Genomic DNA, 15,699 nt, shown 5'->3' with positions numbered 1-15,699 from the left:
GTTACGAAATTGGTATTCACTGAAATTTGAAAATTCGAACTGTTCAAAAAAAGTATCAGGGGAGCATGAAAATGGAGGAGGTATTCACTGAAATCGAAAAATTCAAAATTTTTGGAAAGTATCAGGGGAGCATGAAAATGGAGGAGGTATTCATTGAAATTTGATAATTCGAAATTTTTGAAAAAGTATCAAGAGAGCATGACATTTGAGGAGGTATTCACTGGAATCGAAAAATTCGAAATTTTCAAAAGAGTATCAGGGGACCATGAAAATGGAGGTCTTCACTGAAATCGAAATTTTAAAAAAGTATCAGCGGATCATGAAAATGGAGGCGGCATTCATTGAAATTGGAAAATTCGAAATTTTTGAAAAAGTATCACGCGAGCATTACAATTGAGGGGATATTCACTGAAATTTGAAAATTCGAAATTTGTGAAAAAGTATCAGGAGAGCATGACAATTGAGGAGGTATCCACGGAAATTTGAAAATTCGAAATTTTTGAAAATGTATCAGGGGAACATGAAAATCGAGAAGGTATTCACGGAAATTTGAAAATTCGAAATTTTCGGAAAAGTATCAGGGGAGCATGAAAATGGAGGAGGTATTCACTGTAATGTGGAAATTCAAAATTTTTGAAAATGTATCAGGGGAACATGAAAATTGAGGAGATATTCACTGAAATTTGAAAATTCGAAATTTTTGAAAAAGCATCAGGAGAGCATGACAATTGAGGAGGTATTCACTGGAATTTGAAAATTCAAAATTTTCGAAAAAGTATCAGATGAGCATGAAAATCGAGGAGGTATTCACTGAAATTTGAAATTTCAAGATTTCAATTTTAGTTAATACCTGCTCGATTTTCATGCTCCCCCGATACTTGTTAAAAAATTTCGAATTTTCAAATTTCAGTGAATACCAATTTCGTAAAGCAGAAAATAACATTCACCCGTCAACTGATCCGCCTGACAGCGGGACTGCTACTGATTCAGGTACCGAGTCGGCTGATGGGTAGACACCCCCATTGCGTGTGGCGCCCTCCCTCTCTTGGGGTGCAGTACTACGATGGCGCTGGGGTCACTCAAACCCCCAGAACTGATCCTCTACTTTAGTCAATCCTCTTTGATCGACACTCTCATGGAGTTTATTCTCTTTGGTTATAACCGAGCCAGGAGCCATTTTGCCGAGCCCAGACAATGGAGGAATGGAGAACCTTCGTTTCTGTGAGACTGTGACACTCGATCATTAGTGTTTAGCAACCTAATACGCTTCTATAATAATCTATCTTCAACTGTCATCCTTACTAGAATTATTTATAAATCGTGCCTTGTCAATTTGTGCGTATAGAGCAAACACTCGTATTAATCGTGTTACGCTCATCATTCTATTAGTTGATTTTTATTTTGATTTGTAGAGTGGATCAGCGTCCCTTGCATCGTCGAAATCCCCATCCCTCTAACATTTCCCCTAGTCCAGTCTCACCCAACGTGTACCGTGTTCGTGCCAAAAAAAAGCAACTCCAATTTCTTGTTTTGTGCGAATCAACCGCGTTAATAATTACACGTGCGTATTATTTTTATTCTTTAATTATTATATTGATTTGATAATTTATTCTTTATTTGTCTGTTTTCGGTGTAATTTTCATTGATGAAATAACCTTGTCTCATGGAAATAACTATCGACTTGAAAATATTCAACTTTGGTAGCCATGTTTATCATTACTTCAACTCACCGGTCTTCTCAGTCATGTTGGACAGATCGAAAAATTTCCTCAAGTCGACAAGTCGACTCAACTGCACGAGTACTATCCTATTGATTCAATAATCTGTCCATACTCAGAGTTTTCACCGATTTGCATAATTATCTTATCTATAATCATACGTTTAGTATTTTAATCGGTATTTCCGTGATTAATATTTGTTCTGTAGGTACTCATGGATTTTATTGCAATGCTCTCCTGTGTGTAGAATTTAATAGAGAGATGTTAATACATTTATGAATATTTTACAACTTTTTATTTATTTGCAGAAATGTCAGAGTCAGATTTATTAGCTTCCGACCAAATTGACGGTCTTGATGGACTTGAAAACGGTCAGGATGGTGACTCCATTATGCAGTCAGACGGAGTCAAACGGGAATTCAACGAGTCGAATATAGATGATCCTGTGAGTGGCACGATTAGCTGTTGTATGATATGCAACTAATCCTTGATATTTATACAAATCGTTATATTTTTTGGGCATTTTTGCAGGAGCTAGAAGCTATCAAAGCACGAGTGAGAGAAATGGAAGAGGAAGCTGAAAAATTAAAACAATTGCAGTCTGAGGTGGATAAGCAAATGAATATGGGGAGTCCTCCAGGAATCAGTAAGTAGCGTAGTTTAATCTACTGGAGTTTCTCATACTTTTTTCTTGCTATAAACTGATTATTATGAATGAATTTCTGTTTTTGTTTCGTTAGCTAGTCCGTTGAATATGTCGATTGAGGATAAAATGGAAGTAGACAATAGGTCGATTTATGTTGGCAATGTAAGTGCAATTTATCATATAAACATGAACGATGTATTCATAAATTGGTAGAAGGAGATAAATTTATAAATTTTCAAAATTCATATGCATGCCTTCAATCTATTTAACTTCGCTGAATAGACCCGATCGTTAAAACTCATTCTATATGAAGAAATTCTTGTGAAGTCACCAGAAAACTAGGAAAAAAGTTTCTTAGAAATATTAGTTTATCTTATCTCAGTCTTGATGCAGTTCCAGAAAATTTATTCGTCTCCTTTTACCACTCCAGAATGCATTAATTTTTAGTCTAACTTATTGTTTGGCTTTTCTTAATGAATACGATATTTATCAGGTCGATTATGGCGCAACAGCTGAGGAATTGGAGCAACACTTCCACGGATGTGGCAGTGTAAACAGAGTGACGATACTTTGTAATAAATTTGATGGGCATCCAAAAGGTTTTGCTTATATCGAATTCGCTGAACGTGACTCAGTGCAAACAGCGATGGCCATGGATGAATCCATGTTTCGTGGACGTCAAATTAAAGTCATGCCGAAGAGAACAAATCGACCAGGAATGTCAATGACAAATCGGTACACATTTTTCTTATTTTTATAGACTACATGTGAGAAATAGTACATTTTCTGGTTGTTATCGTAGGAGTTTTATATTCGTATGGAATTGACGTTCGAGCTCAAAGCAAAGAATCGCCAAAAATACGAAAAAATCTCATCGCAGTAGATGATATTGTCTGAGCCTTCAGTAATTATATTAATATTTTATTTTAAATCGATATGGGCATTGATTTTTCAGAGGCCCTAGGGGAACCCGTGGATACCGGGGAGTAGCACGTGGAATGAGCCGTGGAAGCGCTTATTTTGGTTACAGACCAATGAGACGACCTAGGTATAGTCCTAATGCCTTTTTTAGAAACAATTTCTCAAACGATTATTAGTTTGATGTGATCAACCACGTAGATTCATTCAAAGTAAATAAATCAATACATATATATGTATATATATATTTATCGCGCAACTTATTCCAAATGGTGACAAGCACTTGTTTATACATGACACTTTCTCACTTATCGTTCGCGTTTTTGGCCTCATTTTTTTGAAGTTGTACTTTTTACGATTTTTTATATATATCTAAAAACCCTCAATCTTAAATTTTTCTCTCATATCCTTATTATAAACAGAGAAAAATCGTATTGGACTTGCATTTAGATTTTTTTCAATCAATTATCACAAGCAGTTTTAATCTATTAAAAAATGTCACTAGAGTCAATAAAAAATCATTCTAGTCCGGCTTTTTTGACCTTTGGTAATTCAATTTCTATAAAAATTCACGGCTAGCTTGCTCGTCCATACTTTTGACGGACATCTTCATCTGAAATTCTCTTCATCTGAAATTATATATTTCGTAAATGATCCCTACAAATTATTAACACTGCACTATCGTAACGAGTGCCAAATGAGGTGAAAATCCTAGACGGAAATTGGGAAGAATCATAAATATGAAACAATATCTACAATCATGTTTGAAACTGAAATGGTCGAGTGAAATTCTTTAATTAGTACAGCATACTCAAGCTAGAACGGTTTTCATAAAGTGATACTATTATGATTTTTTTTAGATAAATCCAATTTGAACGATAAGACGAGAAAAAAAACCAAGGGATAAAAGTATTGTTCGTTTACTCACATTACATTCTTTTTCTCGCAAAATAACTGTGCTTCTTCGATGTCGATGAAAATTATAGCTGATGATAGCGGTTTTACGACATTAAAGATATCAACCAAAATAATGGTCTCAATCATTTAAAATAGCACTACATTACCTTAAACAATTTATGGCCATCCTTCTGCTAATGTTTACTATGTTGTTGGCATATTTTTCCATTATTAATACAATATAATTTTAATCGTTCCTTCTCAAAACGGGCGATGAATGTCCTTCAGTTATTATTTAACATTTTATTTTCTATTTGAATTATTTCATTCGTCGATTTCTTTAAACCTGAATCGTTTTGGGGAGATTACCGGGTCGAGTAATTTTCACTGTTAATTACTTAAACGTGGGTGGGACGGTTTGTAGTGGTTCATTATTACATTTGTCTCCTTTCAGGAGCTACAGACGAGGTTATTACCTACCATACTGACGATTCTAGAGCCATTGTGAACATCGCGAAGGGTGTCAATCCAAGGTATGTTTTATTTCGATACATTATTATTTCCAATCAGAACAACATTAGTCATCTTTTCTTTTCTTCAACCGAACATCAAACCATGCGTATAAATCGCGACTGTGACATTTTTTTCAATTTTTTTCCTCCCATTTTATTCTTTCTGAATTTTAAATATCAATTTTTAAAGACCCAGCTAGTTTAGTTTTTCAGGAACTAGTTGAATCTACCAAATGTTTCTATGCGTTGTTCTAATACGTAGGATCAAAATTCACTGTTCATTCTTAAATGGAATAATTTCATTTGACTTCATTACAATCACTTTGCATCATGTCATTATTTCATCTTTACTTTATGCGCCTAGTTTCTTCCGCGCTAAGTTTACACACTGGCTATGGTTTTATCTCAATAATAAGGTTTCTCGAAAAACATGGTCAATATGTGGTACTTTGAGCGTGGAGAACATGAATAATTTGGTCATTTTCTCATTTAATTCGGCCAAGGTTTTACCAACTATTCAACCATTCAAATCACCATAAAGGAGAATCCATGATAGTTACCGCAAAATTTTTACATAAATTATTTCTTTTGTAGTGAGACACATCAGTCGTATGGCTTTTTCATTCTAAATATCATAGATGAGGTATTGGAGATTAAAATGAAATGGGCAACGCGTCAGCACTTGCGTGGGATATCACAAAGAATTACTTTTCACATAAAATCCTGACATAAAATCAATCCTTCAAAATACGCAAAAAAAAAATTGACAAAATTTTTTGCTGTAACGCAATTTTTTCCTGAGTGATGATTTTAAAAATTCAACCGTTGACAGGAATATAATGAGTTGACGTTTATTGTTATTAAAAAAATTGTTTAGTATTTATATTTAAAATAATGAATTGAATGCACTAGCACTGATAGCCCGGACAATCATCGACGCCTCGTCCAGTTCGTTTCCGCCCCTATATCTTTTTATCTGTGACGATTCAAAAAGTCATACGACAATTAATTTTTATCCAATTAACGTTGTATTTGAATTTGACAAAAATTACGTGCAATTCCTCTAGTTTATCGGCTCGATACGAATTGAGCTTCTGTTCGGTATAGCATGATAGTGTAAGAGAGTGTACGGGCACAAATTTTATTTGTTATCTAGTGTCTCTTCACTATTTTATGTGAAACCGTGCAGAATGTCTTTTGGTTCCAAAACACGAGGAAAAGAGCAGACATTGACTTTACATTCTTCATTTGTTCAATAAACACACATCCGATGGCATTTTAAAAAAATGAGAAAAAATAAATAAAAGCACATTATCCACATCGTAACCAAAAAAATTGACGTCGATTCTTATCATATGTCCACAGAAAAAAAATCACATACGATGGGGAAAAAAGACAAAAGTAAGAAAAAACAGAAAAAACTTCAATGTCAAAAGAAAAAAAAGAAATTGGACAAAAAAGGGCACAATTATTTGTATTGAATGATATCTGATAATGACGAAAAGACGTTCCGTCAATTGTTGTATGACGTTGATTCACCGAGACAGAAGAAAAAAAAAATGAAATGAAAAGAATGATTCGTTTTCTGTGGTTCAATTAATTTGCTGCTCTTAAGGATCTGCAATCAATACTATCAAGATAATTTTGTTGTGGCTTCAATAGCACTTGAAGCGAAAATACACGTTCAACATGTATATTGTTAATAAATTTATCTTTAATCATAAATGTTATTCAAGTGGAGGATTCTGTTTTTTTGATGGAAAAAAGCCAAAATTCTATGATTCTCAGCCAATGATTCTGTTGAATCATCTTAATTGTAAATGAAAATAATGAAAGTCTAATCGAAACCTAGAAATTAATTGAACTACACGATAAATGTTTAAGCCTATGTCATGTACTTATGTTTAGGTTCTTTTATATAATCAAAGAAAAAAAAAATCCAACGAAAACAGAAGTAAATAACATTTTTTCAGCAACACATTTCCACTAACATGCGCATCAATATTTACAACAAATAAAATCGGTCAGACAAAAACCTTGGTAAAAGAGCAGCTGAATTTTTTAGTTTCGTTGTAATAATTGTTTTGACGTCCCACTGACATGTCCAGATATTTTCTCGCCACTTGAGCATGTTTTTTTTTTCTTTTACCTATGTTATGCCCATGTCGCTCAGTATTTTCCAGGTGCGGCGCAACATCAACATCCATTTCAAGATATTAAAAAAAAAAAGTTACAAAAAATAATACATGCATTCTATTCAACTCACTCAAAATGAAAAAAAAAGGCAGAAAAAATGTATTAAAAAAAAGCAATAATAACGAGAAAAAAAAAGAATAGGGAATGAATAAGACATCAGAACTGAGTAAGACCGGCTGTTAATTTTGTAATGTAAAACAATTCGATAAATAAAAATTTCTTTTGACGAAACGAGCTTACTTTCTCTTCAATCATCCCCTTCCTGCATCCCTCGAATCGAAACCCCCAGCCCTGAAGACGCAGACTGCAAAACGTCTGCAAGGTGCTGAAACAAACGCGTCATCCAAAAGCCAATATTTATTCACGCACTTTTCAGAATTCGAGATTGTGAAATGTTCTCTCAAATAACAACATAAACACATTATGAAGTATAAGATTAATTTTTGTGATGGTGAGAATGGAAATGGGAATGCCTTCTTCATTGTAAGAGACAGGGAAAGGTCAAGGAAAGAGTGGAAAGAGTGGAAAGAGCGGAAAGAGTGGAAAGAAGTAGAAAGAAGTAGAAAGAAGTAGAAAGAAGTAGAAATAAGTGAAAAGAAGAGGAAGGTGAAGAGACAGTCAATGGATCCGGATGAGCGAGAACTGGTTTGGAGTGGGTAGAATTATATTGGCTTGATAGTTAACTGGTACCACACAGCCGTGACGGTTTTCTCAGCCAGGTCCCAGTTACATCCACGCAGTTACACGCCACACGGCAATGGCGTACGACGTATCATGAAAAATTAAACACGGCCTCAATATTCACAAATATTCGTAGCACATCACCTGCTGTCTAAACAATGTGAAACGTCACGCGTTGTCATTGCAAATCACTTTGGAGACTGTTAAAAGCTATATCAACGAATCGTTAACACTTGCTCCATCAATCGCCTGATGTCAGCATTATTTTTCCTTTATCGAGGTGATAGATATTTCATTGGTGAAGGGCAACAACCAGTTGTGCATTTACATAGTGATTCAATATGGCGTCAACAGATCTTTCTTCAGGTAAATAGTTGTGACATTATGATTTTACTTCACACCATTTCACATTTCATTTAAATTTCTTCCATCTGCAAACGAATTGTTAAGAATTTTTCACAACAATTGCATATTCTTTATTATATAATTGGAATTATATTATTATAGATAATGGAATTGTTGTTTAGAATAGGATTGCCATATTGTTATATTTTTACTATCGCAATTGATTATTTATGATGATTTGCGTTTCTTTGTAAAATTTCTGTGTAACTCTGTTATCGGATAAATTAGAAAATATTGGGATATTTTTCTTGAATGCAATTACAATATCAATTTTTATTTCCCGTGTTGAGGGAGACTCAGGGGAGTCTTCCCGAAATTTTTATTATTATTTGATAAACGGTAGATCAACGCGGGAATTTTTAATCTGGCATTTCTTATTTGTTAGTTTCACTTGATATATCCTGTTATCCTGTAAGTCACTAACACTGGCATTCGAGTAATCGTGTATTTTTTATATCCAGGCGCAATACCACCTTTCTATCGCGAACTCCATGGGAAGATATGCTCTCCAACTAGTGGTAATATTGAACGAGAAGTTTTTAAATCGCTGCTCATAAAGTCACAACTTAGCAGCCCAATTTTAAGCCAGGTGAGTTGAAATATTTTTGTGCATAGTTTCCAATTTCGGATTGACATTTGAATTAGTTTTTTTTTAAGTATTTAAATATTTCTCTTCGTTTTAAATAGACGCATTTCAATATTTATAAAAGAATATTCTTTCACTATTTATTCGAATTAAATTTATGTATGTATTTCGGCAGTAATACATTTTTATTTTCATTTACATAATTCCATTTTCAACTGCTTCAGAATAAATTTCTCTGCATAAGATTTTTAGGCTCTCGCGTGTGCATTTACTCGAGTCTGAGTAAAAAATCTTAAATAGGATGAAAAATTTATGCTTATGAAAATTCTGAAAGAATCTGATCTTTCTAATTAGTCCTGTACAAAAAAAAATCGAAAGAAATTCGATGCTAAAGATGGAAGTGTATCAATAACTGTACATTGACAAAAAGAAATTATAGTTCTTCTCTATATATATTTCTTATATTGTTCTAATTCGTACAAGCCATAAAATTGATTTATGTATTATTCGGTCGAGATGCATTCATCATTTCTAAAAATTAATTTCATCTAGTTCTTTATTTTTCTCTATTCTGCAATTGCGCGCAGGAAAACAGATTAGCAATCAGTCATTTCGATATCCGTTTATGTTTTTGCCTTTCTTATCTCGTCTGGGGGACGTACCCAGTACTATCATATACGTTATCGAGCTTGACATTAGCTACTGTAATAAATATATGGACTCAATAGTTTTGACTAATTTTCCCCCTCGACTTTGCGGAATAATCATGCGCCAGTTGTTACATTTCAATTAAATTTCGGGCTGTGAATTAATCGTTCTCAAAGATTATTGAGATGTACAGTTTATCGAGTAGCTTTAAAAAAACTGAAGCGTACATAATAAGTGTAATTAAAATGACGATGGGAAAATTGTTAAAAATTTTTAGCGTGACGCACAATAACGGTGACATGTGATAGGCGTACTTGAGGTGATTTAAACTACATGATTCGCACAGTAATCGCGACAATTTCCATATATATACAGACTGGACACTCCGGGGATTCCTCCGAGCGTATGTAGGCAATTTTCATGTTCAGTGTTTAAAATGAAAAATTTGAAATTGACCTCGAGATATTTTAACCCGTTTCAAAGAGAACACGTGTTAATTAGAGATTTGCGCAGAGTGTCACGATAGAATTAAATGAACAATTCACAAAATAATGGTAAAGTGGAAAATAGAAAATTATTAAGAAGAACTTTCAATAATATTTACCTTTCTCATCGAGATTTTGCTCAATCGTCTCTCTCCAAGAATTCATATAAATGAGTAATTATATTTCGATTAATTAAGATAGAGGCGAATTGTTTAAAGAAAAAAGGAATGAAATTCGTTTGATATTTTTTAGTCGTGTTACATGCAATGGGATATGGATGAATTAATTAATTAAATTATCACTTCATTTCTGATTTTTTAGATATGGGAGTTGGTAGACAGTAAAACTGGATATTTGAGTAGAAGTGGATTATACAAAGGCCTGGCTCTAGTAGCATTTGCTCAACAGGGCAAACAGCCCAGTGACAAGCTCCTCGAAAATGTTGAAACCCAAGGTAAAAAATTCTCCACCTAATTGATATAATTTTCCCCCTAGAAACCATTAACCCGATTGACTTCACTCAATTTAATCTGCAGAACTTCCAGTACCTTCCCTCGGTGATTTATCCGAGGTTGTACTGCTCGCTCAAAGACTCTATCGTGGGACCAATCCTGCTAAATTGAATCTAGCATACACGGATATATGTAAATTGGACAGCATCGAAGTGAATATTGTGCCAGAGAGAAAGGGTATATTTTTGAAGCACGTGGAATATCAAGTCACTAGCAAAGTAACCCACTTTTTCATGAAATTACAAATGAGAAAATCTTCATGACTTATTGCGAATGTTCAAGGATGTGAATTTTTCAGGCTTTCAATTCCATTGTTCATAGGCGTTATAGCGATTTTGTGTCTCTACATGAACTGCTGTTAGCGAGATTTCCTTACAGGCTGATACCAAAATTGCCACCTAAAAAAATTGTCGGAGGTAAATGAAAATGAATGGTCTTATCTCCACGTCTCAACTACTGAGATATATACTAATTTCAGAGATTGAATTTTTATTGGTTTTTCTCTGCAGCAGATTCTCAGTTTCTCGAGGAAAGAAGGCGTTCTCTCCTTCGGTTCCTCGTTTTAATCGCTCGTCATCCCATAGTCCGGAAAGATCCGATAGTTCAATTTTTCTTTACATACACTGGTGAGGAAACTCAGCATAAAATTCGCGAGGTCTTCAGACGAGTTCCAGATGAATTTGCAACATCAGAATTATCATCGAGAGCTAAGGAATTGGTCCCTCCTGAGACCCTCACTGAATTTGCCAACAGTCGCGAACAGATACGAGTTATACTTTGCGGGATATCGAGGCTGAAGAACATTGCGGACTGCTTGGCAATAAGATCTCACTCATGTGCGGTTGACATGGCAGAATTGGGAACACAATTGAGTAATTTAGCGTCGGAGCCGCACGGTAACAGTAGTTGGGCCAGTGGTGGCTCGACAGTATGGCAGGACATAAAGAAGGGCTTTCACGTTATGGCAAAGTATATTACAACAATATTCAATTTATCATTAAATTATTTAAAACCTCAGCACCGATTTTTAATTAAATCAAAAATTCTTAATTATCAACACATTGAGAAAAAGATTGTGAGAAAAATGATAACGAACGGATTTTTCATTACTAAAAAAAAATTAATGAAATCGAAAATTTATAGTTATATTATTAATCGATTGATCAGGTCGAACTCGCACATCAATTTGACCTCCAAGTAGGAGTGGTGCCGTGTTTTGACGATTGAGCTTTCATTGATTCTAGATAGATTATGTTAAATAGTCATTTTTGTCCCGCTCGTGGATTGATTAACGAGGAGAAATATTTTTCCCCGTTTTTCCACGAAAGTCCATTTCGTGGTCTGGATACTAACTTATTTTGAGAAATTTTTGTCGTGAATTCCAGGGAATTCAATTTATTATCGACACGAGCACTTCAGCAGGCAGTGAGGGAGGAGACTATGATCTGCGAAAGATTGAATCTGCTGTTGGATGTGTTGGTGGCACACAGAACACTTTGCGAAAGACATGAAAAAGGAGTCAGTGCTGATCATCAGCGAGCACTTTCATCCATGCTCGCCCTGAAGAAGAGACAGATGCAAGGGGTGATTCGAGGCACTGACGTAAGGTTTCTCAATTGATTCTAAAAGAAAACATTATAATTATCCGATTGTCCCCCTTCCTAATTTTCAAGAAAATTTTGAAGAATTTTTGAAAAATGAAAAAGAACATTAAATCCCATATAAAAAAATTGTCATTCTCCACAGCTAATGATTCTATATTTATTATTCTTCCTTTTCTCAGGCAGATACCGTAGAGTGTCTTGAAAATAAAATGGTAGCTCAGGAGTCAGTCATAGCAAATGTTGAATTAAGGAATTCCTTCTCACTCCACTGTCTTCACATGGAGACACAACTTATCCATGCATATTTGGAAATATTAGCAGGGGTCCTCCAAAGCCTTGTAAAAGTTCAAATCAGGGGCCACACGGAGGTAAAACACATGAATAATTTTAATAACTCATAACTGAATCAATCTCTCCCACGAGTACGACCAAGATACCCATTTTTTCAGCTGGGCGAGGTGTGGAAGCTTATAGAGCCGACGATAATGAAGTGCCTCCCAGAAAAATCATCCATGAACACCAATGGTATTTCTGATAACGAAACGGGACTTTTGTGACATATTACTACTTTCGAAAACAACATTGCAGTCTTCCGAATACTACAAGATTGAATTAATTTCAAGGAGCAAAATACTCAATTGGAGAACATAATAATGCTGCCATAATGTTGCAGTGAGAGCGATAAGCGGAGGATCAGGCGTTGTGCAATCGTAAACTCACGAGATTTACGTATAATTCACATGTACCACTCGTGCGTTATCAATATCACAGGCGAGTTAATGAGATAGTGACAATTTTCTGTACAATACTAGTTTTTTATGGAATGACGCATAATAATTTTATATCGTGATGCACTGTATTGTTGAATTTTGTTGTCAATCGTTGAAAATCGGAAATTAGCGGAATCTCAAGGTGTGATAATCCGTATCCATCGTTTTTTAAAATGAACTTTCTATTGTACTTAATATATAGTTTATGGGGAACTATTGCACAGGAATATCATAGCACTTGTACATAATTAAGAATTTGTATATAAAAAAAAACTGTTGATATGTAGATTTTTATAAAAATTGGGAGTTGGTGATGCATTTTATGGCGTTTAAACGAATAAATCAGAAAAAATTAATAACATATTAATTATATTGTATTATTAGTATTGGGAATATTATTTCCTCATCCCCTCGTCCAAATTTCATACATCGCTATTAACGATGAGCTGAGTGGCGATTAAAGGCAACAGGCTACCATAAACTTCAAAAATAATTTTGTCTAATTTGTCCAATTCGATCAACCAGGTCGAATCGAGCAAAAATGATAGGGTAAATTATTGTTGATTAAACAGCAGTTTATTATCACAAAAAATAACTTATTTGCGTTTTTTCGGTGCAAATTCCAAGCCTCGTATATAATTCTTATGAATCTTGTAACTTTCCGTCAGTAATTTATACACATAAATCACTTGATTGCCCTGAATAAGAACACTCGGTGTTTTTTTTCCAGGAACATCGGTAATTGTGGCACTGGCGCCAATTCCCTGGCACTCTTTACTGAATTCATCCAATTTTATTCCAAATTGTTCCAAATTGTTAACCAGAGTGACTTTTTTATTATTACATCGAGTTGCCACGGTGATATCGATGGGTTCTAATTTTCCAACGCGTAGGAAATTTGTACCAGCTATCGAAATCTCATACGTATGCGTCATGCGTCCAATAAATTTGTTGATTCCATCCTCCACTGTTAGCGTCACAATACTCTCTTTCGTTTTGAATATGTTAGCCAGCTGAGGATTTAATGTAAAGTTTTTCCCATCCCGGAGATTCTCTTTCTGTAAATAATCGATGAAACATTTTCGAATTTCTGGTCTTTTCATGATCTCGCCCTTTTCGTATCCAAACTTGGATAGAATTGGCGTAACATCTGCTGTAATTTTATAACATTCCGTAATAACTGGTGTATTTGACGAACTTTCTGGTAGCTCTTTGGATTCTTCGCACACGTCTACGTCCTTTAATAGCGAATTGTCATAGTCGATATATATTATACTTTCAACACCTTTAATTATTGTCGTATCGATGATCTTTTTTGTTTTCATTTTTGCTAGGAAGACTGATAATTTCTTGTAATTGGTTTTTTTTAAGTCCAAAGGTTGACTGGAGGGACAAGCAGGAATTAGATAATTTTTGAAGAAATTTGAACTGAGAATGGGGAGTTCGGTTTTCTTAATTTTTTTGCAAGCTCTTAGAAAAGAGAACTCCAGGAGTCTGTCCATTTCTTCCACTGGGTCGACTGGAAGTTCTACTGGTTCTGCAGGAATTGTTCTGTCCTCCTCCTAAAATTATAAATAAAGTGATAGAAATATTGAAGCCACAACACAGAAACAATTTGCGATAGATATCTAATAGAAAAAAATTTCAGATTATATGTTAAGAGTAATGAAAAAAAAATGCCACTTAGAAAATAATCAGGGTAAATTAAAAAATGATGATAATAATACGTCGCAATGGCGGTGGAAAATATGAACAAACCTCGGTATCTATAATTGCAGTGTTCTTCTCAAATTCCATAGTTGCTAGTGGTTGTGTAAACTCAATATTCTCGGGAGAATCTGACATCTCATCAACTACTCGTTCTGGTGGCTTTTCATTGTCTTCAGACGTTCTGCACGTCAGGTCATAAGAAATCGGTCCTAGTTCTGGTCTACACGGAGGCTTTCCCAACGAACACAAAGCATCACCAGTTACGTGTAAAATATCAACGCATTTTCCACGACCTGCACACATATACATATCCTCCGATGAATGGAAGGTGATACCAACTGCCACTGGAGCCTGAAAAAATTGAAACTTGAAGAAGAGGGATGCCCACAAAAAAATTCTCAATATTTTTCGTTTCAATGTGTCATCTCACTGATTTCTACTCATCAGATGACTATAGATCATCGGTGAAACACGCAAATATATTACCTTGTTGTCTTCTGTGTTAACAGAGACCGGTGTGTGTTTTTTCAATCGCCCATAAGACGACATCGTCGGTGGTCCATCCAAAATTACTCCAGGCAGCATCAAACTGGCACCACTTGCCAGTTTAGATACGACTGCACGATGGGTTGTGAATGCATACAATAAATCGGGAAATCGCCAAAGGGTGAAAATTGTTGGAAATATGGGAAAATCTGGCTGATCCAATTCGAAAAAAATCGGGACTTTGGCTACGCAGTACAATTTACAAATTTCTTCATTATGTGTCACAATCTTCATAACCGTGATCAATTCCTTCTTAGGAAGCAAATCCTGAATGTCAACATCGGATAACTTGGGGAATCTGCGAGTTACAGCCTCATATAATTTTTTTCTGAAAAAGAAATCATAATGAAAATAACAATCTAGGTTGAGGTATTATTAATTATAGATTAATATAGATTATTAATATCGATTGAGTAAAGGAGAGTAAATTCATAAATTAGACAATTGCGGCATTTTTTGGCATAACGAGAATATTTTTATTTTCACAATTTTTGGAGGCAATACACAAATTCAGGGTTAATTTTTGTACAGATATAACTTGGTCCCAAGAAGTCTTGAAAATATTGCTAGTGATGAAAAACTGTACCCCGATCAGATATATTCTCTTTGACATTAACCCAACAGAAGCAAGCTTATAATAAATTATTAACAATATTTTTACATGATTTTTGCACAAACCTTTCGGTGCCTTTCAACTGATTATTAGATTTCACTTTGAAAGGTTTTAAAAACATGGTTGAGATGTAATGCACAGCTCATAAGATGAAGATTGAATAATGATTTATATTGTTATTGTAAAAAGGAATTACTTCTCAATCTATAAACGAAGAGATATCCACATTCTCGAATAACACGCGACTCGAAA

The 15,699-nt window shown here is 34.6% G+C and overlaps 4 protein-coding genes across 12 annotated transcripts in view; 2 read left to right on the top strand and 2 right to left on the bottom strand.

Moving 5' to 3' along the window:
* The window catches only part of LOC105264709 (uncharacterized), a 7,003-nt gene extending 5,203 nt beyond the window's left edge, over nt 1-1,800 (bottom strand). Inside the window, exon 1 of the mRNA XM_011301776.1 lies at nt 1,731-1,800. The gene's annotated coding sequence lies outside the window, so the exon portion shown is untranslated. The remainder of the gene's footprint in view (nt 1-1,730) is intronic.
* Nucleotides 1,110-6,078, top strand: Pabp2 (poly(A) binding protein nuclear 1). Of its 7 annotated transcripts, none has more exons than XM_011301779.1 (9): nt 1,110-1,221; nt 1,413-1,561; nt 2,027-2,163; nt 2,250-2,364; nt 2,459-2,526; nt 2,858-3,099; nt 3,320-3,412; nt 4,643-4,712; nt 6,057-6,078. In XM_011301779.1, the coding sequence occupies exons 1-8, from the start codon at nt 1,136-1,138 to the stop codon at nt 4,665-4,667; spliced, it is 915 nt and encodes a 304-aa protein (XP_011300081.1). In that variant the 5' UTR covers nt 1,110-1,135; the 3' UTR covers nt 4,668-4,712; nt 6,057-6,078. The 7 variants fall into 7 exon arrangements, with proteins under 7 accessions (XP_011300081.1, XP_011300080.1, XP_011300082.1 ...); XM_011301778.1 differs by having other exon boundaries at nt 4,634-4,712; XM_011301781.1 differs by having other exon boundaries at nt 1,165-1,335; nt 4,634-4,712.
* A 1,538-nt stretch (nt 6,079-7,616) lies between these two features.
* On the top strand, nt 7,617-12,934 carry LOC105264712 (sorting nexin-8). 3 transcript variants are annotated; one of them, XM_011301787.1, is made up of 9 exons: nt 7,617-7,934; nt 8,435-8,562; nt 10,014-10,146; nt 10,229-10,422; nt 10,503-10,620; nt 10,717-11,173; nt 11,590-11,806; nt 11,988-12,176; nt 12,258-12,934. In XM_011301787.1, exons 1-9 carry the CDS (start codon nt 7,910-7,912, stop codon nt 12,363-12,365), a joined length of 1,569 nt encoding a protein of 522 aa, XP_011300089.1. In that variant the 5' UTR covers nt 7,617-7,909; the 3' UTR covers nt 12,366-12,934. The 3 variants fall into 3 exon arrangements, with proteins under 3 accessions (XP_011300089.1, XP_011300088.1, XP_011300090.1); XM_011301786.1 differs by having other exon boundaries at nt 7,618-7,934; nt 10,714-11,173; XM_011301788.1 differs by lacking the exons at nt 7,617-7,934; nt 8,435-8,562 and adding an exon at nt 9,656-9,761 and having other exon boundaries at nt 10,714-11,173.
* eIF2D (eukaryotic translation initiation factor 2D) lies at nt 12,931-15,687 on the bottom strand. The gene is made up of 4 exons (XM_011301789.1): nt 15,513-15,687; nt 14,775-15,162; nt 14,337-14,639; nt 12,931-14,140 (listed from the first exon to the last, which is right to left on the bottom strand). Exons 1-4 carry the CDS (start codon nt 15,566-15,568, stop codon nt 13,175-13,177), a joined length of 1,713 nt encoding a protein of 570 aa, XP_011300091.1. The 5' UTR covers nt 15,569-15,687; the 3' UTR covers nt 12,931-13,174.
* Between the last annotated feature and the right edge of the window lie 12 nt (nt 15,688-15,699).

Source organism: Fopius arisanus, unplaced genomic scaffold (genome assembly GCF_000806365.1).
Source record: "Fopius arisanus strain USDA-PBARC FA_bdor unplaced genomic scaffold, ASM80636v1 scaffold00024, whole genome shotgun sequence".
Classification (NCBI taxonomy): domain Eukaryota; kingdom Metazoa; phylum Arthropoda; class Insecta; order Hymenoptera; family Braconidae; genus Fopius; species Fopius arisanus.
This window is presented reverse-complemented; position numbering and strand designations above follow the sequence as displayed.